We start from the raw sequence: 26,782 nt of genomic DNA, 5'->3' as shown, positions 1-26,782 counted from the left end.
CTTAAAGCATAACATGGTATAAAAGTATTGAGAGCTGTTAAGGCTGGAAAGTTTTCTTTTATTAGAAACTTGGATTTTTTCCGAGACTACATAGGCCCAGGATTGGAACTTTCCTGACCTCATTTCTCCTTCTTTCTCCTTCTTAGGATCATTTTTACATTAGTGTGTTAAATCAATTAAATGCTTAGGAGACACTTGGGTGGCTCAGTCTGTTGAGCGTCCAACTCTTGGTTTTGGCTCAGGTCCTAATCTCACGGTTGGTCGAGGGATAGAACTCAGCACTAAGTTTGCTTCAGATTCTCTCTTCCTCTCCCTCCTGCTCGCATGCTCTCTCTCTCCCTTTCAAATTAATCCTAAATAAATAATATCTTAAATAAATATCATACATAGAATCTTTTTAGGGGCACCTGGGTGGCTCAGTGGGTTAAGCCTCTGCCTTCAGCTCAGGTCATGATCTCAGGGTCCTGGAATCAAGCCCCACATGGTGGGGTGCGGGGGTGGGGGGGAGGAGCCTCTGCTCAGCAGGGAGCCTGCTTCCCTCTCTCTCTCTGCCTGCCTGCCTACTTGTGATCGCTGTCTGTCAAATAAATAAAATTTTAAAAAAAAAGAGAGAGAAAGAGAAATTAGAACTAAGTATGATAAGGCCATTTAAATAATGGAGTAAATTAGAGTCTAGAGGGAAAATGAAAGATAATGTGCAATTATGAAAAGTATACATAAGGAAACAGTATTGTTTTCTACTTTATTTTAAATGTCACTAAATGGGGGCGCCTGGGTGGCTCAGTTGGTTAAAGCCTCTGCCTTCAGCTCAGGTCATGATCTCAGGGTCCTGGGATGGAGTCCCCCACTGGGCTCTCTGCTCAGCGGGGAGCCTGCTTCCTCCGCTCTCTCTCTCTCTGCCTGCCTCTCTGCCTACTTGTGATCTCTCTCTGTCAAATAAATAAATAAAATCTTTTTAAAAAAAATTTTTTTAAAAGTCACTAAATGTATCCATCTAACAATTTAACTAAAAAGCTTGAGTTACCCTAGATACCATTTAGATAAATATGGAAAGAGAAAAGAATGTGCTCCAAAGTGAATTTTCTTGGTTAGTCATTCTTCTCTAGGAAAAGACCTATCATGTGTTTGTGAAGAAGGAAATGACCCAAGGCCAAGCAACATCAACTGGACAGATGAATTCCAAGTGACTAGGAGATACCTGTTCAGAGAGGCCTCATGGGAATTCCTTGGAACAGTGGTGCAAATGCCTAGCTTCATTTGTTCTTTTGTTAAGGATTTAGTGTGCAAGATTATCTATCCATGCCATTCATCTATACACACAATTGATTGTGAAATGTTACTCCTTAGCTGCATACAGGTGGCTGATATGGCCCAGATTTCCAAAGTCTTTAACATATCATGAGGGCTAGCAACATAATTTGTAGAGCTTGATGCAAAATGAAAATGGACAGCCCCTTATTCAGAATTATTGAGAATTTCAAATTAGTAAGAGCAGAGCATTAAACTAAGTGCAGGGCACCACTAATCATGGGACCCTGCAGAGGTTAAATATCCCAGCAGCCAGCCCTTCATCTAATAGCTAATAAAATAAGACTTATGTTTATACATAAAGCCTTCAGACAATTATATTATCACATGAATTACCGAAGAGGACCTGATAGGCAGGTCTTTAGTGTGAGACAAGGACTGACAACAGGACAGAAATTTATGAGAGAATCTAGGGAAATCGCTTCTAACATTGTTTCTAGGTCCTCTTCTCCCTCCATTTGCTAAAGATGATCTCCTAATTAAATCCTATAGGTATTGGCAGTATACCTACCAGGGGTGTGTGACTTAAGTGAAGATGTTCTCCTTGCACATTCTCCTTGCACACATAATGGCCAGTGTTCATCAAGGGCTCCAGGGTTGACTGTCTTCCTTTCCCAGATGAAGAACTGAGGTTCAGAGAGAGCTCATTATACAAGAGGCAGCTGGAGTCCCAAGTTCTCATCACTTGGTTCCATTGCCCTTCTCACAAGACTCCAGTTAATCCTGACAAGGCATGGTGGCATACAAAGAGCTCATAGACCTTGATCTCCTATCCCCAGCAGCAGCCCTGTAAAACTGGCAGTGTTCTCCCAATTTACACACAAAAAGCACAGAACTTCAGAAAGATTGTGTGAAGGTCATAAAATAGGAAATGGTGAGGTTAAGTCTCAAATCAGATCTTCTATTCACAAGTTTGGTCGTCATCTTTGCTCTCCACCTTGGTGGCCCATCTGATTCCCCTGCAGACACGCACAGGTGTCTCTCACCTTGTATACAGTTGGAGGTAACTGAAGAGGTAGAAGAGGCAGCTAGGAATAGCTAAAGTTTTCTCAAAGGTGATTCCAACTTCTGTAGGGAGACTTATTTAATGTAGGTAAAGCCATTACCATTAAGAACCAAGAAGTTTGTGGCGCCTGGATGGCTCAGTTAAGCTTCTGCCTTTGGCTCAGCTCGTGGTCTCAGGGTCCTGGGATCAAGCCCAGCAATGGGCTCTCTGCTCAGCTGGGAGCCTGCTTCCCTCTCACTCTGCCTGCCTCTCTGCCTACTTGTGATCTCTCTGTCAAATAAATAAATAATAAAAATTTAAAAAAAAAAAAAAAAAAAAAAGCCAGGAAGTTTCCAGAGCTAGGAACAGGAAAATGAGGAAATGAGGTCTGGGTACTAGGCTGTGACAGCTCAAGAATGATATCTTATATTTGGGAAAGACCCCCTCTCTTGTGGTATTATGAGACATCACTGCTTATCTCATGCATATGACTGGTGTGACCCAGTTTCTGATTTTAGCAAGAGTTGATTTCCTTTGTTTATATGGTGGCAGTGCAACACAGAACAATAGACCTGACTTGAGAGGGTAAGGACTTGTTCTCAATACAGGAGCCTAGATCAGGAAGGACTTGCTTTATACAGGGTTCCCCAAATTTCTATCCTAGAACTTTACTACATAACATGATCATTTATCCCCATTTGCACATACTTACTTGTAAAGTCTACATACTACTATATATTACGATACTCCAAATATACTTTATAAAATACATACACAAAATCTAGATGTTTAAAGAATGAGAAAAAATAAGAATAAATAGAAGTTCTCATATTCTTTTTGCTCCTCAAGTAATCTCCTTGCTTGCTCCACTTTAGAAAACACCATTGTTATAAAGGATATACTCCGTCTTGCTTGAATATTTGAATTTTGAGTTTTTTAATTAAAACGTATTTTATATATGTATATGTGCATAAATTTATATGTATAAATACATATTTGATATTAATTGGAGGTGGTTTTCTGTTATACAGTGCTTATCAATTCTAAAAATCTATCTTCTTCCATTTAGGTAAGTGATTCTCAAAGTATGGCACTCAGACCAACAATGGCATCATCACATGGGAACTTGTTAAAATGCATATACTTGGGCCTCACCCCAGAGCTACAAAGTCAAAATGTCTGGTGGGTGGGGCCCAATAATCTGTGTTGTACCTAGCTTGTGCTTTTAACTGAATGATTTTGATGCATACTCCATAGTTAGGTCAACTGAATCTTATTTTTGTCCCCAGATTCTTCTAGAATTTTTTTAAATGTGCAAAATGTCAAATTTGAGATTTAATGATGATCTTCGCAATTTCAGGATTTACTTCAGATGCAGTATGAAGGAGTAGCTGTAATGAAAATGTTTGATAAGGTTAAAGTGAATGTGAACCTTCTCATATACCTCCTGAACAAGAAATTCTATGGAAAGTGAAGTGCCTACAGAAACTTCATGGAATCTGTATCATCTGGATTAAGAAATGAATCTGTTTAATATTTTTGTGGTTAAACATGATTGAAATCACTGCTTATAAATGTGTGATTTTTTAAAAAAAACGAAAAAGACCAAAACTGTTCTGAAGAATGTACCCATGTGCCTTTTTGATAATTTGATACTATGGTAGAATAATCCAAAAAGATGAATTAATGTAAACACTTCCACATTATACTGTGGTCTAGGTACTCTGATTTAAAACTTTGGACATTCCGTGATTGGTTTTAAAGTAGGGAGAAAATAAGTTTAGTTGACTAGAGACAAATCTGTAAACCTGTTTTCCTATGAAAAAAATTTTAAATGTCCCATTTGAATAATGTAATTCTTCCTAGGTTTGTTTTTGGGTTTTTGTTTTGTCTTGTTTTTTGTTTTTTGGTTTTTTTTGGGTTTTTTTTTTTTGGCCTATGGAGAAATGGAGACCTAATTATTTGTAATGAATTATTTACACAGATTCTTAGTTCTAAGCCCTACCTTCTGGGAGTTACCAATTTTAAAGAAGTTTTGTGCAATTCAAAATGAAGTTTTTATAAGTAATTGAAAGTGATAATACAATAATACTTTCTGTATAAAAGTATATATTTTATGTGATTTATTCCTACTAAATGAAGTGCACTACTGCCTCATAGTAAAGACTCTTGTTCCCAGAGCCTTTAAGTGACTAAGGAACACCACGGTAGCGATCTTAAGCCCCACCTCCACCCCTCACAGTTTATTTGAATACTTAAATTGGGCCTCTCAGTTTTTTGTAATGCAATAAAATCAGTATCTAGATGGTTTTTAAATGTATTCTTTGAAAATTGTTTTATGTAAAATAAATGTTACTGAATTATGTAAATTTGGCTTTTTAGTGGTCTTCATCTAAATCTATTGAGTGGGTAGAAGTTTTCGGGCTGATCAGGAAAAGAAACAACATGCCTATAGCTGTACTTGGTAAGGTGCAGAGTAAGCTTCTGTGACCAAGACATCCAAAGGCCTGTGGCTGGAACAACAGAGAGGTTTGTTATTGTCCAGTTCAGCAGTTCAAAGGTAAGTGAGCAGGCCCACAAGGTTATCTAGAGCCCAAGCTGGCCATTTGGCTCTGTCCTTATCACTGATTCCCAGCCACAGAAAAGGGAAAGAAGTCCAGGGCCTGCATGTGTCACTTCTGCTTACATCCGATTGACCAAAACTTAGTCATGCTCCACATGCTTCAACAGAGGCTGGGAAATGAGGTCCCCAGCCAAGCAGCCACGTACCCCATGAAATGCTGGGGTGAGAGGGTGCTATTACTGAAAGAGTGATGGCTGGAGACAGGTTAGCTCTCTCCATGACAACAGTAATCCAGACTCTCAGGCTGGAATTTGGTATTCTGTTCATTCATTCAACAAGCTGTATTTTCCACAGCATTTACAAAGCATTGAGAAAGTGTGACTTATGCACGTTTTACACAAATGAACTTTAAGTGTGAGGCCAACAGAATTTGGTAAGTTCAACTTTTTAAAAGTAGAATCTGGGGACGCCTGGATGGCTCAGTTGGTTGGATGACTGCCTTCGGCTCAGGTCATGATCCTGGAGTCCCGGGATCGAGTCCCGCATTGGGCTCCCAGCTCCATGGGGAGTCTGCTTCTCTCTCTGACCTTCTCCTCGTTCATGCTCTCTCTCACTGTCTCTCTCTCAAGTAAATAAAATCTTAAAAAAAAAAAAAAATTAAATTAAATAAATAAATAAATAAAAAATAAAAGTAGAATCTGTCCCGTTAGTGAGCATTTCCAGCTGTACGTATTTTCAACAGAGAGAAAATGCTCTTTGTCAAAACAATGGTCAAAACAGTGCTCACTGTCTTAACAGTGAGTAGATGTTGTGGGGGGTGGCGTGTTAATGGAGTAAACCTTAACACAGACCTGCATACCTAAAGGAATCAAATGAATATACGCTTGCATAGGTGTCATCTTTTGAATAAATCTTGTCCTCCCCTGCAGCTTCATTACATGAGAACCAGCAGCCAGGGACGGTAGAAGCTAGGTTAGACTTCCTCCCTTGCACTCCAGGAAAGATTGTTAATGGAAATGTGTCAGAGGAGCCCAAATTAGGAAAAATTGCTGGGAGGCAAAAGTTAATGTTTCATAGTATCTTTGAAGTGAGTTTGTTTCATTGCAACACTAAGCATTATGCTTGAATATTATCTGGATTAGTATAGACCTTTGTATCCTGCCAGTACCCTCAAGGGAAGAGGTGAATGTTTTCTCTCCATTGGCCCACAGCATAAGGCTGTTTTTGAAGATACTACCAATGGCTACTTGAGATGGTTGAGGCACATGAATGAAGGAATAACTGAAAAGGAGAACTGGGATGAAGAAAAGGAGTGAACACGAAGAAGCCAGTGGAGGTATGGATGTAGGGATGGTTGCAGCCAAGGCCCAGGGCCCTCCCTGAAGGACTGAACCCCAAGCCAGGGACAGTTGTACCGTATAATCCTGAGCCACTAAAGACTCCTAACCATTGTAGAGGAGGAAAAATAATTTTCCCTCCCTCCTCCTGCGTTTGTGGCTGAGACACACTGTAATAAAAAAATACCAAGACAAAAACAAATGCAAGTTTAAAATGCATGTCTCATGTATACATAGGAAATACCCAAGAAAACTGAGAAAAACTCCTTGAAATAGCCCAAGCCCTCACCTTACTACCTTCAGCTAAAGACAAAAGAAGGATATTGGGGGCACGGAGCAGGGTAATTGATTGGGTGGGGTAGGGGGAGAGACAGTGTTGCACTTCAGGGGAAGGTGAGAAGAGGAAAAGTTTGGTGAGATTGACCTTGCCTGGAAGATAAGCCAGGTGAATAAGTGACATCCAGCAGGAACTCTCTTCCTGGTACAACCTCCCTTTCTAATGTAAATTTTCTTCATAAATGTAAATTGCCGTTACAGAAGGATAACTTTTATTTTCAGAACTTCTCTTGTGTCAGCAGTTTCACAAAATAATCACTTCAAAATAAACCCTATGCCAAAGAGGCCTATTTTGGAGTGGAACATTCAGCTACAAGTCAGCCTTCCCCTCAAGAGCTCATCTTTCCCTACTCTGTGAGAAGAAGAAAAACTTTTTTTTTTTTTTTTTTTTGCTTTTAAAACACTTAGCCACTGAAACTCTAACTTGATTAAGTCTAAAGCTGGTTCCTTGATTTTGATGTATGTCATGTTTCCAATATTACAAAAATGGTCTTCGGTTGGAAGATTGAGAGTTCGTGCTCTCGTGCTCCACTTTTTAGCACCTAGACATGAAAAAGGGCATAAGCTGCATTCTAGCTACTCTCAAAGGATGTGTTCTAGTAATCTCCAAGAGAGAAAACCTGAGCCTATTTTAATATTCTGGAAGTTTCTGGTGAAATAGAGACCAATGCAATATGACCATTGTCTGACAAGTCACTGAAAGACCAGAATTGTAACATGTGTGTTAGTGTGTGTGGGTGGTGGGGCCCTAATTAGAGGTACTGTTCATGACAGGATTTTTAAGACTTTGGCTGTGGTTGAGCAGGGATTTGTGGTACTCCTCAAACATTCTAAGAGGTGAACCACGGAACTCTGAATGTTGATAGTTGATTGTATTTTAAAAGATTCTGGGGAACATTGGATCCTATACAGCTGATCAGCTTTTGAAAACCTGTTGCCTCTGTTACTGAAACCAGCATTTGGCTAACAGGTAAGATAGAGCCCCTGAAAGTCATCCTCTAAGCTCCAGAGGACAGAGAGTGTGTTTCAGCCACTGCTGTAAGTCCAGAGCCTGGCAGTGCCTTGTAAATGGCACAGAGGTGGGGGATAAAAGGCTGTGTCCATGTTGGGTTAAGAAGGAGTCAGACCCCACCACACCCTGTCCCTCAGGAGTCAAAGGCTTGCTTCAGCCTGACCCTTGTATGAGGGCAGCACTGAGTGATTATCTCGTTCTCATAGGGGAGGGAATCTCCATTCAGTCTCCAAATAAAATAGCTCATACAGATGCCTCCTTGGTAAAACATGATTTCTGGATGTGTCCATGAGAGTGTTTTCAGAAGAGATTAAAGCTTGAATGTGTGGACTGAGTAAAGAAAGATCCCTTCACCCCTGTAGGCAGGCATCATCTAATCTGTTTGGAACTCAAATACAAAAGGCGCCAAGAAGGCAAATTCTCTCCCCCTTACTCTCCCCCTCCCCTTGAGCTCAGATTTGCACCATTAGCTTCCAAGAGGAAATTACTAAGGAAGTTCTTGGAATATATTGTCATCTTTGGAGGCTTCAAACACCACACTGGGTGTATTTTCTAAAAAATAAAAATCTGGTTGGCTCAGTCAGTTGGGCATCTGCCTTCGGCTCAAGTCATGATCCTGGGGTTCTGGGATAGAGCCCTGGGTTGGGCTCCCTGCTTAGAAGGGACCCGACTTCTGTCTTTGCCCCTTCCCCCACCTCGTGCTTCCTCTTTATCCCTCCCTCTCTCTCAAATAAAATCTTTAAAAATAAATAAAAATAAAAATATTTTAAAAAGAAAAAAGCAAAAAATATACGATGTTGGGTGAAATAAAATGGACAAAACTTCAGATAAAATTGCATTAGAAGGGGGTGCCTGGGTGGCTCAGTGGATTAAAGCCTCTGCCTTTGGCTCAGGTCATGATCCCAGGGTCCTGGGATTGAGCCCCACATTGGGCTCTCTGCTCAATGGGGAGCCTGCTTCCTCCTCTCTGCCTGTCATTCTGCCTACTTGTGATCTCTGTCAAATAAATAAATAAAATCTTGAAAACAAAATGCTCTAAAAAAAATTGCATGAGGGGCGCCTGGGTGGCTCAGTGGGTTAAAGCCTCTGCCTTCGGCTCAGGTCATGATTCTAGGGTCCTGGGATCCAGCCCCACATCGGGCTTTCTGCTCAGTGGGGAGCCTGCTTCCTCCTCTCTCTCTCTGCCTACTTGTGATCTCTGTCAAATAAATAAAATCTTAAAAAAAAAAAAAAAAAAAAAAGACGGTCACACAGACCATATGAAATCCTGTTCAGTTCTTTTAACCTCTCAAAGCAGCTTTCCAAGTGTGTCCATCCTACCCACCCCTGTCCCATCATCTTTAGCCTCTGCATCACTGAGGAACTTGTTAAAAAATGCAAATTTTCATACCACACCCCAGACCTACAGGGTCAGAAACTCTGGAGATGAGGTCTGGCACTATAGTTTAACAAATCTTCCAGATGACTGACCCATGCTAAAGTTTGAGAACCACTGTCTTAGAATAACATCTCTGTAAACTTCGACTGATATCACCTTCACCTGGGTGATGTCAAAAATATAGAATCTCATTTCATAGTTTGGGGATGAGGTTCAGGAATCTGCACCATGTGTGATAAAGTTAAAACCACTGTTTCTGAAGGTTAAGTTTTCGGTGGCTGCTCAATGAGCAATCCCCCAACTTAGAGAAAACACTAAAGTGAGGAAGAAATGCTTCATTGTGTTCCACTCTCCACCCTTGTTTTGTATCTCAGCCCCACTCTAAAGGCGGCTTTAACCTAGCTAATGTGCACAGAGAATGAAACATGCATTTCAGCAGCTCTCTGAGTGTTCTGTTCTAATAACTAAGCAAAAAAAGTGTCCTTTATTAAATTTCAGTTTTGTAAAATGGTTAACATCTTCCACCACTGAAATAGTTAAAACTTAAAGCATCCTCATAGTATTATCCCATTTATATTTTAAGGAGATACATACATATGTACTTGTATGTGGATATAAATTCTTGAATGAGGGACAGAAACTTTAGAGTCATGGATAAGTGGTTCTTAGAAGTGGAGGCTGAAGGTACATTAACTTTTTATTGACTATCCTTGAACTGTTAGAATTTTTTGCCACATGTATTGATTACTTTTACATCTTACACTATTTCATTGATTCTCAGGGGGCCTTTATTCATATTTTAAATAATCCTGAAATTGAGATGTTTCTTACAATCATCGGTATGCGCAGTTTAATTGGCAGAATTTGTGTGTGTGTGTGTGTGCTTGTAGTACATAAATTGAGTCTTAAAATCGATGGCATCTTAGGATTAATGAAAAGTAGTGTAAGTTAGGGAGTGAGGAAATACATGTTAGTGGTTCACATCTCCTCTTGGATGTTTTCCTTGGAGAACTGATAGGAAAAATTTTTTAAAGTCAAATTATATAACAGTTATTCAGTAATTTATTGTACAGCTGCTTCTCACAAGGCCCTGTGCTCCAAGGACGATGGGGGAATTACAGAAAGAGTCTCTAATGTAGTTTCTCCTAGTTTTAAGTGTCAGGGCTCTTCCTGGGGAGTAACACTCTCAAAGCGAAATTCCCCTTTTAGAAAGCTTGAGCGTGACCAGTGACTCTCAAGTACAGTTTATCTGCCACACGGTGCAGAACAGGCCTGCACAAGCGAGAGGAGAAGGCGCTGCGGGTGAACTTTCCTGGAAAAGGCCGCCGGAGGGGACCCATTTCCCGCTGCGGTCTCAGACTCCGCAGATAAGCTCCCTGAGCCAAAGGAACCGCGTGCTACTCGTGCCCGCAGCCCCAGCCGCGACGTCACCCGGTGTCCACCGCCCTGCGACTCGAATTTGGCCACACAGTACCAAACTTTCGTCCTATGGTGCCAGAAAGCGTGAGGGACGCGTTCGGAGGCACCGGGCAGCCCTCGGGCATCAGGCGCCAGAGCAGCGCCCGCGCGCAGTTACGCGCAGCCGCGGGGCGGCCGGGAAGGCGCGAGGGCTGCGGGCGGACAAAGGCTGCGGTCGCGCGGGGCGGGGGCAGGGAGCGGGGAGCGGCGGCGCTGGGCCTCGGCTTGGTTACTTCCCCTCGCAGGCAGAGCCTACCCGCAAAACAGTAAGTGCTAACTTCTCCAAATAATGAGAAACGAATTTTTAAAATGGCAAGAAACCTTTCCAAACAGAGAAGCTGCTTCTCATTGAGGGCCACCTTCTCCCCAAAGGATGAACTTTCCAATTCACGGTCCCAAAGTTAAAAAAAAAAAAAAAACACGAATCACTTCGAAACCTTCAGCTAAATACCCCAATCTCCGAAGGGTCAGCGGCGCTCGGCCTGCCTGAGGCGCTTGGCGCGCCGGCGGTGAGGATTGGCGCGGGGCGTGGGGGCCGGCGCCCCCGGGCCGCATCCCTGCTCGGAGGTTCACTGCGAACGCCTCTGCTCCTCAGGAGAGTGATGAGAAGTGAAGGGAGCAGCCGCCAGGGCCGTGCGGTCCTGCTTGAGGTCCCCGCCGGTCTGAGTCACCGAGAGCTTCGTGGGTCAAAGGCGCCCAGAGGAAAAATTGTCTCGTTTGGATTCCCCCGCCGGGCAGTGGGCGCCTGGCGGGATCCGGCGGCGGCGAGGCGGGGGGAGGAGGGGGGACGCGGCGCACCACAGGTGGCGCGGTCGCCGGAGCCCGGGACAGCGTAGCGGCGGCTGAGAGACTCGTGGGGAGGGGGAGGGGAGCGCGCGGCGGGTAGCCGCAGATTCCAGGCGCGCACTCGGCGCGGGGGGGCGCCCTTCCCAGCTCGCGCCGCTCAGCTCCCGCGCGCCGGGGTTCCGCCCCCACCTCCGCCCGCACTCAGAGAGCCGCCGGCCTCGCCACCGGACAGGCCAGTCCGCGGGGCGACGCGAGCGTCCTCCTTCTGTCCCTGGGCAGCGAGGGCTCTGCCGGCCCGCACGGAGTGCGCCGCGGCCGGAGGGAGAGCGCACGGAGCGCGAGCCGCTCAGAGGCTGGGCAGTCCGCCCGAGCCGTGCGGAACCTTCGGACAATGGGGCCGCGGCGGCTGCTGCTGGTGGCCGCCGGACTCAGTCTGTGCGGCCCCCTGCTGTCGGCCCGCACTCGAGGCCGCAAGCCCGGTGAGAGCTGTCCCGGTATTCCCTCCCGGCCCGCTGTTGGCTCCGCAGCCGAGACCCCCGCGGGGTGGGGGGGTGGGCGGTGGGATGGGGGCACTAAATGGGTCCAGGGTGGGCCTTCCCGACTGGGGGTGGGGGTGCCCCTGGCCGCGCCCTTCGCCTCAGGTTCCTCCAGAAGCCAAGCAGGTATTTGAGCTGATTTCCAGAGTCTCCCCCGGTCAAATCCAGGCGGGGATTATGACCCCTGTTCTTTTGGACTTGGTTCGAAAGGTGCAGCCTTCCTGAGACGTGGTGTTTGGATAGGGAGGAGGAGGAAGAGGTCAGATTTTTCTGGGGAAGCTGAGGCTCCTGGTCCCCCATTGCATCTGTTGCATTGCGTGATCTCTTTCTCCCAGGACCACCCCAAAAAGAACGGGTCTCACGTTGTTCGACCAGTCAGCGGTCTGACCCTTTCAATGTAAAGTGGAACAAGGCTCCCGTTGAAGTTTTGTTTTGTTGGAAAATTGTTTTTCTTGCACATTTTATAGGGGTGTGGAGAAAAGCTCAGTACCGTGGGCGTTTAGTAGAAAACCAGTACCGGCAGCCTCTAACATGAGTCTTGTGTATGGGACGTGCTCATGGCACAGAATATGGGGTGATAACAGGGTCTGCCACAGGCGGCGGTGGCGGTGATTGTGATGGTGGCCCCGAGGTTTGGTAACCTAGAACCCGGTCTTCCAAGTTGAGGAAGGAGATTCCTTCTTCCCCAGAACCCGGCTCCCTTAGACACTCTGGGCTTTCAGTATTTCTGTTTCTGGCATGGTGCAGGGAAGAGGTTGCTCACCCAGAATACAGTTCCATCCCAGAGTGTATTTTTAAGTATCGGGCTACTTGAGCAAATAAGTAGATTTTCCAAACTTTCCCCCCGTAAAAGCAGGATAGAAAACTTGGTTTTAACTGGTAAAGACTCTAGTTAGAAACTGAGGGGGCGAAAGTTTCAGTTTCTTTATAGCGATAGTGCTTTGTAAGCTTCTAGCACTACCCACCCCCACAGCCCCAGGTAGAAACAGATTTCTAGCTAGTTTTCTTATCAGGGACAGAGTGTGTCCTTTACATTGTTTTCACACTGGAACTAGTGTAGATGCATGAAGAAGAGGTGACAAAGAAAGTGTTTTCTCTGCTCTCCATCTTTTCTCAGGGTGAGTTTGTCAGCTGTGTTTTGGGGGGGAAACTCCCATCTCTAGATAGGGGCCCAGTATTGCAGCAGCTTGAGCTGCGGCGGATAACATTTGCATTGTCTCCTGGGGTGCTTGGGGAAACATGGAGAACTGAAAACTATATGGTGTTACGTGACTTTGTGCTATTATTTTGGGCCAGGCTCTTGAGAATACAAATTGTTGTTTGAGATTTGGATGGTGGGGTCGGGAATAAGTTTGTATCAGGGCTGATCCCCTGTAGTCACCCTTCCTCGCCGTTCCCCCGCCCCCACGTAAGAGTCTTGGTGCAGGTTAGGAAGTGAAGTTAAAGCTGCTGTTTGTGCTCTGCTTTCATCTGTGTGAACAGAGAAGGTGTATGCTAAGATGGACAAGCTAGTATATACAGATAACTGAACAAAGGTTGGCTAATTTGTCTACACTGGATTCTGGAACCACTTTGGGAGAGAAAAAAAGAAAGGAGGATAAGAAAAGAGAAAGAGCCAGTGCTAAGTGTCCTTTTCTGTGTCAGACCCTGGGCTGGGAGGCATTTGTACCTCGAATTATCTGATTTCACCTCTTCACCACTGTGAAGGCGGGTGTTTATTCCTCGTTGGCATCCTGAAACTAAGGCTTGGAGACAGTATACCAAAATTCCAAATGGAGAAAGGGGCCCTGCATCCAGGAAGTAAGTGGGGCCTTGTCCTCAGAGAGTTTAAATCACTAATAAAATCAACTAAAAATAGGTCTGCTTCTGCTTATCACCATTCACAGGCAGCTCTAAAGAGTGTCTGTCATAACCAGCTGTTATGGAGGAATTGTAAGACCCCAGGCATGGGAAGACCCTCCAAGCTCGCCCTGCCCACCAGTTTGAGCTTTCCAGAAGCTCTTGGGACTTCTTTGGCCCCATTCATTTTGGCATTTGCTGTACCATCACTATGTGGGTATCTCATCTCCCTGGCCAAGATTATAAACTTCCATCTATCCCCAGAAGACCAGAACCAGTGTCCACTCAGCAAATGGCTGTTGAGAAATTCTTAAGTTCATTAACCAGTTTACTTTCCTTTGTCCAGACAGTATGAGATGACTCGCCTTCCTCAAAGAGGGCCAGCATCCAAGAGGTGATATTTGTAAACTTTATAAGGATCTGGAGGATGAAAGGGTTCAAGAATCGCTGATAGTGACTGTGGCAGGGGGGATTGGGTGGGAGATCCCTGTGATGTCCAGCCGCCCACAGGCCCAAGCCCCTTTCCTTAGCATAGAGTGAGGTGCCCTTCCCCTTGCAGGAAGGGTCCGGAGCCTCTACCCAGCCCCCTCTGTTACATAACCTGTTAGATTCCCTATACTCCACCCAGCCCTACCAGTTCCTCCTCCAAGGAGCTATGCTCTCTGTGACATCTATCCCCCTGCCATTGTCACTGGCCAGAATGCCCCCCCTTACACCCCACATGTTCACATTTAATTAAAAACAGCCACTCTGTATCAAGCACCTTCTCCAGCAGCATCCTGCTTGGGTGCCTTACATTTAGGATCCTGTTTGTTCCTCATGACAATCCTTTGAGTAGATGTCATCCCCATTTTACAGGTAGATAAATAGGTCCAAAATGGTTAAGGTCCAAGTCTAGCAAGAAGTAGATAACTGGTGTTTGACTAAAGGCCTGTCTTCCCTAAATGCAGGCTTTCTCTATCCAACCCGGTAGAGAGGAAGCCATCTGGATGCCCAGCTGTAGAGAAGAGTAACTCTCCTGTGCTCCCCATAGAGGGCAAGGTCTGCACCCCATTGGTCTGTAGCCCAGGCCTAGCACATGGAGGTGTTTACTGAACATTTATGACTGGGTGGTAGTCTCCTGCTATTTACTTTTGCAAACCCATGATAAGACAAGCTATAATGGATCCCTCCTCATGAATATGCTAATTAATTGGCTGTTACTGAGAGGCTGTGGTCCTAAGCCTAAACAACAAAAGACACAAAACAGGACAATGACTTTGCCCTAAGCGGACCAGAAACCTCTGTAAAGCCCGAAAGCCAAATTTCTTAGGAAATAGCAAGAAGTAAATTTCTACTCTAATATCTATCTAAATTAATTCTTCCTTATCTCTCTCTTCCTCCCTTATTCATCCATTTTTTTTAATTCCCTAATGCCTTTGACTTTACTTTTATAGGACATATGGAGATAGTATGTTGCCCCCTAAGTTAGTCCACTCCTTCCTTGTATGAGAGAATGTTTTTGAGGCATTGGGGCCCTTTCTCAGGAATATTCTCATGTCCTCTCTGCTGGATGCCTTTCCATCCCTCTCGCTGTCTTTCTAATTCAGCATCTCTCTGCCCTTTATGTCTAAATGGATTGGTGTGCTATGAACCCTAACTTGCACTTTCTCAGCAGCTCTGCATTTGCTCCTTTTCCAAAATGCTTCTGGCCAGTCTTTGTCCCCGTGCCCTTTCTACCCCTTCCCCTCCCTCAGCCAGTTCATCTTTGTCCTTGTCCCCATCACACACTGGAACTCAGCTGAGCCTTGAGCTGGGTGGAGTTCCACAGGGAAAATGGAGTCCCCACAACCGTGGGTTTCTAATCTTCCCCCACCTCCATTTAGACACACATCTCTCTTTTCCCTCAGGACTCCTTTCTTTCCTGTATTTTTTAATTGAGGTAAAATTCACATAGTATTAAATTAACCATCTTAAAGTAACCATCTTAAAATATACCATCTTTAGTGGTGTTTGGTACACTTATAGTATTGTATAATCACCACCTCTGTCTACTTCCAGAGTATTTCCATCACCCCAAAACAAGCCCAAAACAAGCACTTAATATGCATTCTCCCTCCCCCCAGTCTCTGGCAACCACAGATTTGCTTTTTATTTTTTTCCCTATGTGATTTTACTTTTTCTCTGCATTTCATATAAATGGCAGTATATAGTATGTTGCCTTTTGGGTCTGGAGGACTCCCCTTTCACTAGTTTTCATAAGTGTGGGGGCGCCCCCTTTGCTATGAATACTTAGAAAAACACCCTGGAAGGGTCCTTAGGAACCACAGCCTTGGTTTATTTTTTACTACGATGCTGGTATTGGGGGCTCCACAGTTTCAACATTCAGAATTCTGTTTATTTCCCTCTTGAGGTTTCTTTCATTCTGCCTTTTGCCCTCTCTTGTTTATGCCTAGGAACTGTCAAAGCAAATAGCTCTCTGTAGGCTGCGATTTTTTTTTTCCTGGATATGAGCTTTCATTGCCTTGAAACACTCTCTCCCACACTAATCTTGTGATGGTACTTGCCACTGAAGTTACAGCCTCCTTCTTCTCCATCCCAGGGCATCCAATGAAGTTTTATCACGGGAAAAGGCCATTATGTCCTTTATGCATTCCTTATTTAGGTTCAAAAGAATTTGGGGTGCCTGGGTGGCTCAGTGGGTTAGACCTCTGCCTTCGGCTCAGGTCATGATCCCAACGTCCTGGGATCGTGCCCCGCATCGGGCTCCCTGCTCGGCGGGGAGCCTACTTCCTCCTCTCTCTCTCTGCCTACCTGTGATCTCTGTCAAATAAATAAATAAATAAAATAAAAAACTAAAAAAAAAAAGAATCTGCCCTTTGAAATAACAGGAGTAACCTGTAATTTGCATGTGCAAACATGCAAATTATTTAACTATAAGAAAGGACATTCTATCATCTATATTTCAAGTCTGTGATGAATTAATTAGAAGTCAGGTTTTATAGCATTGTAGGATAGTGTTTTCCAGTATTTTCATTATTTGCTAGCCAGCAGAAAAAACTGTAAGTAATATACGTTGTGACACAGTAGTTGTGTGTGTCTGTAGTAAATATGCATGGGTAATTGTTGTATATATGTAGATTTGAAACAAAACTACGAAACTGTACTCGCCATTACCTCGTACTATGCATTCCAATATTTTTTACACTATTCCATTTTTTAAATGCTTGTTAAACCCTGTAAACTGATGTCATAACCATTATGAAGTCTCCACTATCATTTAGAACCAATGTAGCAAGCCCAGTGAATTGTCCCATGGTTAGCAGAATTGACAGCCTTACTAGCTTTACAAGAAAAGTTTGCTTTCCAGGAAGTGCCGTTTATGATCGTTTCTATCACAGTCTAGAATCTCCTTTGAGTTCAGGTTTACAAACCGCAGCGGGACTTGGGCGGGGTTAAGAACAGAGACAGCTTGGTACCGGGAGAAATTGCTGATTATTAACGTCCTTTATGTGGATTAGTTTTTGTTTTAGCTTGTTTAGTAGAGCAACATTCCCAGGACATGGAGCTCAGGGCCTGTAACTTTTGGTGCAAAACAGGCCTGGTAAAATGGGAAAAGCCAGTGAATCAGAACAGGTCCCAGAGAGGCCTGCTACTGCCCTAACCCCACACGTCAGGCCCTGACCTCCGGGAGGCTACAGGCCAGGGTCCCACATCCTTTTCTTCTGTCATCCTTGCGCCTGTTCTGCCTGAGAGCGCTGACATTTTAATTTCCTGGTTGTCTTTACCTTGCGTTCCCCTGTCCCCTGTCTCCCCTTTCCCAGTTGGGCTTGCTCTCCTATGCTTCCAGCCAAGTCCCTGCTCCAGGATGTGGGCTAGTAGGAGAAGCAGCCTCTGATACTGGCCACCTTTTCTTAGCCCTGCACTCAGTGTTTACCTTATTCTGCCTTTAATTCTGGTTTTCCCATAGCAGAGACTTTTGTTTGCTTACTCCTTTTGCTTCTGTCCCATCTTGAACCCTGTTTTAGAGATTTGTTTTTCTGTTTTGTCCTTGAACGTCTCTCTACCACAAGTTATGTGTCTGTGAGCACTAGATTACTAACATGTGATTGGTATGTCTCCAAGGTCAGCAGGACTTCTGAATTCCCAGGCAATGGCCATGGACATCATTAACTTAAGTTACGTATACGTATGGGCAGGTACTGCCTGCTATAGTTACAAGGGTGGACAGATTTATTTATTTGGTGAAATGGTTAGAGGAAAATAATTATAGTGTTTCAGGAGTAGATCATGTATCTCGAGTCTTTAATTTATTTTTAAAGATTTTGCCTCTGCCTTCGGCTCAGGTCATGATCCCAGGGTCCTGGGATTGAGCCCCGCATGGGGCTTTCTGCTCAGCAGGGAGCCTGCTTCCCTCGCTCTCTCTGCCTGCATTTCTGCCTGCTTGTGATCTCTGTTTGTCAGATAAATAAAATCTTAAAAAAAAAAAAAAGAGATTTTATTTATTTATTTTGAGAGAGGGGGAGAGAGAGAAATTGTGCATGAGAGAGAGTATGAACAAGGGGAAGGACGGAGGGTGCCCAATGCAGGGGCTTGATCCCAAGACCCCAGGATCATGACCTGAGCCAAAGGCAGACACTTAACCACCTGAGCCACCCAGGTACCCCCAAATCTTAAGTCTTGTAAAGAGACAGGGTAATGTGGTGTGGGTCAAAGGATTGAGCTTTGGAGCTAAGAATATCAAGGTTCAAATCCTGGCCCCTCCACTTACTAATTCTCTATGTTTGGATTAGTTACTTAGTTTATCTGTGCCTCTGCATGTTGCCCATAAAGCAGGGATTATAATGCTTATCTTGTAGAAATGTTAGTTACATGAGGTAAGGTATGAAATACATAGCACGTAGTAGGTATTCAACAGATGTCAAGTGTTTTTCATAACAGTTTCTCCAAATTCCAGAAAAGCCTTTGAGGAGTTGGTATCACATGAATTTATTAAATGTAAAAGTGTGTTCCTGAGAGCACCTGGGTGGCTCTGTCAGTTAAGTGTCTGGCTGTTGATCTCAGCTCAGGACACAATATCAGAGTCCAGACATCAAGCCTTACATCTGGTTCTGTGCTCAGCCTGGAGCCGGCTTGAGATTCTCTCTCTTCCTCTCTGCCCCTCTTCTTTCTCGTGCATGCTCTTTCTCTCTCTCTCAAAAACAAACAAACAAACAAACAAACTTTCCATGCAAACGTTCAAGAACTTTATTCCGTCAAGACTGAGACAAAAGCAAAACAAAAGTAAAAGTCTTTGTCCTTAGTTTCTAGTGGTAAGTAAATATGCATATAGTATCTGGGTGGTTTTTTTTTTTTTCCATTAGTTAGGAAAATTTTCAAATATACTCAAAAGTAAACTATATAATTACTCCCCATATCTTGTTTTATCTATACCCCACTCTTCTTCTCCCCCAACTAGACAACTTTAAAGCAAATCCCAGACATATATGTCATTTCATCCATAAATACCTTGATATATATCCTCAGAAATAAGAATTTTTTTTATTTTATTTGTTTATTTGAAAGAGCGCATGAACAGGGTAAGGGCTAGAGGGTGAGAGACAAGCGGACTTCCCACTCAGCAAGGAGCGCCACTCAGGGCTCCATCCCAAGACCCTGAGATCATGACCCGAGCAGAAGTCAGACACCTAACCAACTGAGCCACCCAGGTACCCCTAGAACTCTTTTTTTTTATTATTATTTTTTAAGATTTTATTTATTTATTTGAGAGAGAGAGAGAAAGAGAGCATACATGCTGGGGTAGGGGGCAGAAGGAGAGGGAGAAGCAGACTCCCTGCTCAGCAGGGCTCGATCCCAGGACCCCGAGATCATGACCTAAGCCAAAGGCAGACACTTAACCAGTTGAGCTACCCAAGCACCCCTCTTTTTTAAATATGTAACCATAATACTACTATATTACCTGAAAAGATGAATATCAATTTCTTAACATTTTTCACTGTTCAGTCAGCATTCAGATTTCATTGATTGTCTCATAAATGCCCCTTTACCATTGTTTTATTGGAATCAGGATCAAACAAGGCCAACTATTGCATCTGGTTGGTGTGTCTCTTCAATCTCTTTTAATCTGTAACTGTTTTCTGTCTCCTCCTTTCTCATGGCTGTTTATCTTTCAAAAAAACATTTGTTGTGGAGCCTCCCCTGCACCCTGCATCCAGCCCACCACATCACGTAGGGGTGTTCGGTAGAGCACGTAGCATGCCCGTCTGTCCTTGGCGTTTCTGTCATGTGGTAGCTACAGTGGGAGGCCCATTCAGATTCTGGCTTGGTTTTTTGCAAGACTGCATCAGCAGTGGTGCTATGTACTTCCTGATGCATCTCAGGACTCTATTTTTGTATCTGAAGATCGAATACGTAGGAGATTCAGGCACTGTCCACTTGCTCCAGCTCTTAGGAAATTCTCTATGGTTCACCCAGTGGTTTTAGTGACCACTGGTAATCAGACTCAATCCATTAGTTCACAAAGAGCTTGTGAATGATGCTTTCATAAATCTGTCATTGTTTCTGCATTTAGGAGCTGGAATTATTATTCTTTTTTAAGATTTGATTTATTTGACAGATAAGAGAGCAGAAGTAGGCAGAGCAGCAGTCTGAAGGAGTGGGAGAAGCAGGCTCTCCGCTGAACGGAGAGCCCGATGTGGAACTTGATCCCAGAACTCTGGGATCACGACCCGAGCTGAAGGCTGGCGCTTAACCGACTGAGCCACCCAGGCACCCCATAGGAGATGGAATTATTTTATAAAGAAAACTTTCTGTCATTAACTGTTGTTGCCCTGAAATATCATTTATGTAGAAAAGGCAGAGTAAGTGCTTGAATCTTGCTTTTATTTACCAATTTTCATATAGGGCCCCCTAATTCCCTCTAAAGGTGACCAAAAATGATGCATCATTTTCCTTTGAGTATCATTATGAACTCATGGATCTTAACATATATGACATGTTTCAAATGTTTCAATTCACTTTTGTCCTTATTCTCTTGAATCAGTGTCACACCTTGGCCAGCCCCCCCTCTTCAGATTAGCTCCAGAGTCTTTCTGACCTGACCCTAATATTCTTTAGAGATGTTCAAGGCTCATCTTGTAGATTTCCTACCCTAGATCCGGAACCAGCAGTTTCCTTCGAATACACTCGATCTTTGCATTAGAAAATGATGTGCCTATGCTCTTGAGACAGTGGAGTGTTGCAGTAATACTATTGTTTTCCGTTTGGTGGAATTACTATGTTTCTATTAATTTTCCATCATTCTCTTCTTTATTTCTCTTTAGCATGTAGTGTGGATACCCTTGTGGCGAAGTGCAGGGTACAGCTGTTCTGCGCTATGTGGGAGTGGGTAAGGTTCTGGGATTTCTGCTTTGTTAATTCGTGAACCCTGTGGGGCAGAACTCAGAGCCAAAACCAAGGCCGGTGCTCTGGGGGAGGCTGGCATGGTATAAATCCCAGCATCACGTGGGACCTTGATAATGCACATCTAGTCACCGCTCTGCTTCCAAGCCAAATCTCTTCAAAGACAGAAGAAGCCTTACATGACTTTAATTTTTAAAATTCTCTGGAGTTAGTCTATATTGAAGCACTTAGCAGTTTGCCATATTGAATCACAGAACCACTTTAGAGCCATTTAAGAGAAAACTAAATTGAGTAAAACTTAGCAAGAAGCATGAGAACTGATTTTAGGACCTGAGCTGCTTTTTTTGTATGGGAAACCGTAGCTTAATAACAACAGCAGATGAATTACAAGAGCTTTTGGCACACTCGCAGGCACTTTCTCCTTGACCTCTGAGCTGTGCCAGGACGGGAGGAAAAGGGAGATACGCAAACCCAAATTGCAGCCTAAGGGGCTTGAGCTAGTTGGATATGTCTAATTGCTTGGAATTGGTTTTGTTGATTTCTTTGATGATAGTGTAAACTCAGATTTTTTTTTTTAATTTTTTTTGCTGACATTTTTTAATTCCACAAAAGCCTATAGGAACAAGAAAAGGTGACACCCTAGCTAATGATATTTAATCAAGGGATTATGCATTCGCCCTGGGTTCTAGCTTCTAAAAATTTCACGTTTCAGTGGATATAATGTTTCTGTTATAAACACCGTACTGCCTGCCTAAAAAGGCCTAGCCAGTGAAGAAATGTTTTAAAACAAATACTTAAGGCCAGAGTACTAAATATAGAGTAAAATCCAATGATAGTTTTATTTTTGGACGAAGTGATAGTATCTAAGAAGCTCAGTTATGAGTTTTCAGTACTTTTTAAATGTTATTGTTCCGCTAGGTAATGCCTGGATTCAAACATGTCTGTGGGTGCACTGTGTGTACTTTTACCCTCCTTGCATTACAGAAGTCCTTAATCTAACCAGATTCCCAAAGTGCAGAAGAAAATTGTGTTATCTTTAGGTTCTTCTGAATTAGCATTTCTAAGGACACTTATCTTTGTGGTATTAAAATGCTGGAACCCGGGTGGCCCGGGTAGCTCAGTCGTTAAGTGTCTGCCTATGGCTCAGGTCATGATCCCAGTGTCCTGGGGTTGAGCCCCATGTCAGGCTCCCCGCTCAGTGGGAAGCCTGCTTCTCCTAATCCTCGGCCTGCTCAGGCTTTCTCTTACTCAAATAAAATCACTTTTAAAAATGAAATGAAATAAAATAAAATGCCAGAACCCATTCATTCTTTTCTGAGTAAGTTAGGTGCATAACAGAGGGAAGAAAGGGATACTTCTGGAAAAGTCTGTGAATTTAAAATTTGATCTACAGCTTGGAATGCTGGGGCTATCTACTTTACAGTCTGTTCATGTTCCCCATGATACTGAAAAACTAAATATTGCTAAATACGAGGGAAGAAGAGCATAGATTCCATTTTAATTTAAAATAAGAGTAAGCGGGGCGCCTGGGTGGCTCAGTGCCTTTGACTCAGGTCATGGTCCCAGGGTCCTGGGATCGAGCCCCGCTTCGGGCTCTCTGCTCTGCAGCAAGCTTGCTTCCTCCCCTTTCTCTCTGCCTGCCTGTGATCTCTCTCTGTCAAATAAATAAATAAAATCTTTATAAAATAAGAGTAAGCAAAGAATTGAGTCTAAAAGCAAGTTGCACTGAAGTGAAAAGAGGATAAGATTAATTTATTACATTAATTTGTGTAGTTTACGAAGTAAGCACATGTCCTGCTTCACAAGGGATACGCGTGGCTGCCAGATTTGTAGGTCAGACAGGTATTGGAATCGCACTTTAACGATTCCAAGACTGAGTTCAGAGGGGTTAAGTGACTCCTGGCAGAGCCAATATTAGAATGCAAATCTGTAATTAAAAGCCAGTTTAAAGACCACCTACCATGTGCAGGGTGCTGGAGATTCAGAGATTAAGTTTCTTATCCTTAATAGTTTCTTACCCTTGAGGAACAATCCAGTCATACCTATTTTCTCAGAAGTGCATCACTGGATACATTTGACCTTCCCTGGGACAGATGTACTGTCACAGGGTCAGAGACCACCCCTTCACCTACAGGAGCCCAGCCATGACCTCCCTCTTTCACCACCAGGCCCTTTTCTACTCTAGCTTTGCTCCTTATCTTGGAAATAGATGCCATTTTGTTGTATTTTACTTTCTAGTTCTAGAATTTCCATTGCTTGGTTTCTTTGCTGATAGCTTCTATTTTTTTTTTTTTTTAATCCATTTCAGTAAGATATTTCCCTTTACTTCATTGCAGCACATCCTTCAAAGTCCTTCTCTGCTAAATCCAGCATCTGGGTCTCCTTGGGATTGGTTTCCACTGATTATCTTTTTTTCTTGACACTGGGTCACATTTTTCTGTTTCTTTTTGTATCGAGTGATTTGGAATTGCACCCTGGACATTGCCGTACTGTAAAGAATTGGGATTTTGTTTTATTTTTCCAAAGGATTTTGGCGTTTTTGCTTTAGCAGGCAATTAATTTTATTGGACTCAAAGTGCAAAGTCTCCATCTTGAGCAAAAATATCACTTCGGTTCTTCTGTCTTTAGCAGAACTGCTTTACATCGTTCTTAACATTTGTGTGGTTCCAGAATCAGACAAATTCTGGGGCAAATTCACATTGTAATTTGGCACTGGCTCTCTTCTCTGACTTTTTTCCTTTCTGGGGTTCTCTCCTCACTTTCCAGTGACTACAGTTGCCCTGGTTCTGTCCTCTGGTTCTTTAGGCCAGAAAATGTGGGTTTCTATCTGGGTTTTAGCCGTCCTTTGTGGCATTGAACTTTGGCCTCCTTTTAAGATAACCATGAAAGTCAAGAAAACAAGAAAGTCACTAGGCACCTTTCTTTCAAGATTCATTTCTCCTCTCTTCTGTACCACCTTTGGAAGCTAAATGCTGTCAGGTCATTGATTTGGGGAAGGAAGGAGGTCAAAGGTTTTTAATTTTCATCTAAGGGTTGGTTGGGCCCAGTGACCTTACAGAGCCATTCCAGAACTAGAACTATCTCTTATTGCATTATTCCTCTCTGTGTAAGCTTTTGTTTGCACAAAGGGTCCATCACTAAAAAATAAGACCAAAAGTTTGAAAATCCACTGTGCTTATCCACTTTCTAGCCAGATTTTAAATCCTCTAACATCACTTATAAGTGACCTGCAGGTCCAGTGTTTGTTGTGGACACTCCCAGTGATGGAGGCTTCGCCCATCTTCCCCTGTGATTTCTCTCCCTGGTCCTCAGCTTCTCAGGACGTGCCAAAGTTCTTTGTCCAACTCTCCTCACTGTCAGAATTTGACCAAAAGCTCCCCAGAAGGAGAAGCCAGTTGGATTACAGCAGTTAAGTGTTGCCTTTCGCTGATGAACGTTTTAAGTGGATGCTTTTGGTGGAAGAGGGTGATAAAAGGAGGAAGCTTGCAACTGAGCCTTTATTTTGACATCTGGTTGACACTCAAGAAAGCCTGATTGGCCTGGCATCTGCCTTGATGCCTGTAGCCTTCTGGAATTGAGCTGAGGAAGGCCATCAGCCTAGAACACCTGCTCCTCCACAGGCCTGCTCAGGAAGGAGACAGGAAGATGACTGAAGAGATGTAGGTGTGCTCCTTGTGGTTATGTTGAAAGATAAGCCAAGAAACTGTTGTTTGGGTCCAAATGTGGTGAGAGATTTGGAACATCCTATGGTGTCAACCAACTAAAGATGGTAGAGGAAGACTACTGTCATTCGGACGATGGCCATGGAAATGGGAGCCCTCCATCCTACTCGGAATTTGTCTCTAGCTCAGCTCTATAATTTAAGAAGTCCCCTCACCTTTCTATATAGATGTTTCCATGGGAACTCCGGGCTTCCAGGGGTGTCTGCAAACTAAATGGAGGAAATGAAGGCCTGGAGGAAAAGTGGAGTGGAGGAAAGTGAAGTCATAGAGCCTGGGAGAGATTTGTTTATAGAGATGGTGGCTAGTATGGGAAAGAAGTTACTGCTTTTTTCCTTTATGTCAGGCACTCAGCCTTTTCTGATGTCTTCAGGGTGTATCTCTGCAAGTGTGTCATTTGCCTCAATCCTTCTAAGGAGCAGAATTTTAAGTGTTTGCTTGTGCCAACAAAAAATGCTGTACAGTATTTCAAGTGAGCTAATTCCCTGATAAGGTCTGTAATCCATTTGTGCATTGCTTGCTTTTTACCACCCCCTCCTAGTAAGAGCACAAAAAAAGTAAAAGGAAAATGTATTCTCTTTGTCTTTTTGACTTTTTAATTTGTTTTGTTTTGTTTTGTTTTGTTTTGTTTTGTTTTTTAAGAGTCAAAAGCAACCAATGCTACTGTGGATCCCCGGTCATTTTTTCTCAAGAAGACTGAAATATTTGAACCATTCCCACTGCATGATGATGAGGAGAAAAACAGGAGCAGGTTCCCTGAAGACAGACTAAGCCCCATCAATATAAGTCATCCTCTTCAAAAACTGCACCCTGTGTTTATCTCAGAAGATGCCTCAGGGTATCTTACCAGCACCTGGATGACACTTTTTATCCCCTCTGTCTACACTGGCGTGTTTGTCATAAGCCTTCCTCTGAATATCATGGCCATTGTTGTGTTTATCTTGAAGATGAAGGTCAAGAAGCCCGCTGTGGTGTACATGCTGCATCTGGCCACGGCGGACGTGCTCTTCGTGTCAGTGCTCCCATTCAAGATCAGCTATTACTTTTCCGGCAGCGATTGGAGATTTGGTTCCGAAATGTGTCGCTTTGTCACCGCAGCCTTTTACTGTAACATGTACGCCTCCATCATGCTCATGACAGTCATAAGCATTGACCGGTTTTTGGCCGTGGTGTACCCCATCCAGTCCCTCTCCTGGCGTACCCTGGGGAGGGCTGCCTTCACTTGTCTGGCCATCTGGGCTCTGGCCATTGCGGGGGTGGTGCCTCTCCTTCTCAAGGAACAAACCGCCCAGGTGCCGGGGCTCAATGTCACCACCTGCCATGACGTGCTCAGTGTAACCCTCCTCAAAGGCTACTATGCCTATTACTTCTTAGCCTTCTCTGCTGTCTTCTTCTTTGTGCCCCTGATCGTTTCCACCATCTGTTACGTGTCTATCATTCGATGCCTTAGCTCCTCTGCGGTCGCCAACCGGAGCAAGAAGTCCCGGGCTTTGTTCCTTTCGCTTGCTGTTTTCTGCATCTTCCTCCTCTGCTTTGGACCCACAAACGTCCTCCTGATTCTGCATTACTCCTTCGTTTCTCAGGAGTCTACCACAGAGGCTGCCTACTTTGCCTACCTCCTCTGTGTCTGTGTCAGCAGCATCAGCTGTTGCATTGATCCCTTGATTTACTATTATGCCTCTTCCGAGTGCCAGAGGTACCTCTGCAGCATCTTATGCTGCAGAGAAAGTTCTGATCCCAGCAGCTACAACAGCAGCGGTCAGCTGATGGCCAGCAAAATGGATACCTGCTCAAGTCACCTGAATAACAGCATATACAAAAAGCTCTTAACTTAGGGAAAGGGGCTGCTGATGAGTTAAAAAGAAGAGCTTAAAAAAGCGAATAGCCTGAGGGTTCTATTAGTCCCCACCAAAAAAGTATTTACAATCAAAAATGACAAATCTATGATTTGCATGCCTCTTTCTTATGAGAGCCATTGATCATATCTATTTGTTAGTTATAGTAAAAGATAACAAACATCGAAAACAGTATCATTCCAAGAGTGTATCTCCAGTGCTACAATAATAACTGAATGTCATATTCTGATACACATAGGTGACTTACTATGTATGTGCATGTGTGCATGTATAGGTGTGTATATACGCA

At 43.7% G+C, this 26,782-nt stretch overlaps 2 protein-coding genes across 5 annotated transcripts in view; both read left to right on the top strand.

Moving 5' to 3' along the window:
* Positions 1 to 4,662, top strand: part of IQGAP2 (IQ motif containing GTPase activating protein 2) — a 290,099-nt gene extending 285,437 nt beyond the window's left edge. For all 4 annotated transcript variants that reach the window (XM_032335922.1, XM_032335919.1, XM_032335921.1 and 1 more), the window contains one exon: positions 3,654 to 4,662. In XM_032335922.1, coding sequence (XP_032191813.1) covers positions 3,654 to 3,767 — 114 coding nt within the window. In that variant the 3' untranslated portion in view covers positions 3,768 to 4,662. The remainder of the gene's footprint in view (positions 1 to 3,653) is intronic.
* A 6,617-nt stretch (positions 4,663 to 11,279) lies between these two features.
* F2R (coagulation factor II thrombin receptor) lies at positions 11,280 to 26,561 on the top strand. The gene is made up of 2 exons (XM_032335918.1): positions 11,280 to 11,642; positions 25,280 to 26,561. The coding sequence occupies exons 1-2, from the start codon at positions 11,555 to 11,557 to the stop codon at positions 26,470 to 26,472; spliced, it is 1,281 nt and encodes a 426-aa protein (XP_032191809.1). The 5' UTR covers positions 11,280 to 11,554; the 3' UTR covers positions 26,473 to 26,561.
* The last annotated feature ends 221 nt before the right edge of the window (positions 26,562 to 26,782 follow it).

Source organism: Mustela erminea, chromosome 3 (assembly GCF_009829155.1).
Source record: "Mustela erminea isolate mMusErm1 chromosome 3, mMusErm1.Pri, whole genome shotgun sequence".
Classification (NCBI taxonomy): Eukaryota; Metazoa; Chordata; class Mammalia; order Carnivora; family Mustelidae; genus Mustela; species Mustela erminea.
Note: the sequence above shows the minus strand (reverse complement) of the source record. Positions and strands in the feature narration are given on the sequence as shown.

What these genes read in the sequence shown, in the direction of transcription:
- F2R (XM_032335918.1), top strand. Translation starts at nt 11,555, where the DNA reads ATGGGGCCGCGGCGGCTGCTGCTGGTGGCCGCCGGACTCAGTCTGTGC. An exon ending in CACTCGAGGCCGCAAGCCCG is followed by an intron (nt 11,643 to 25,279) that starts GTGAGAGCTGTC and finishes TTGTTTTTTAAG; the next exon opens with AGTCAAAAGCAACCAATGCT.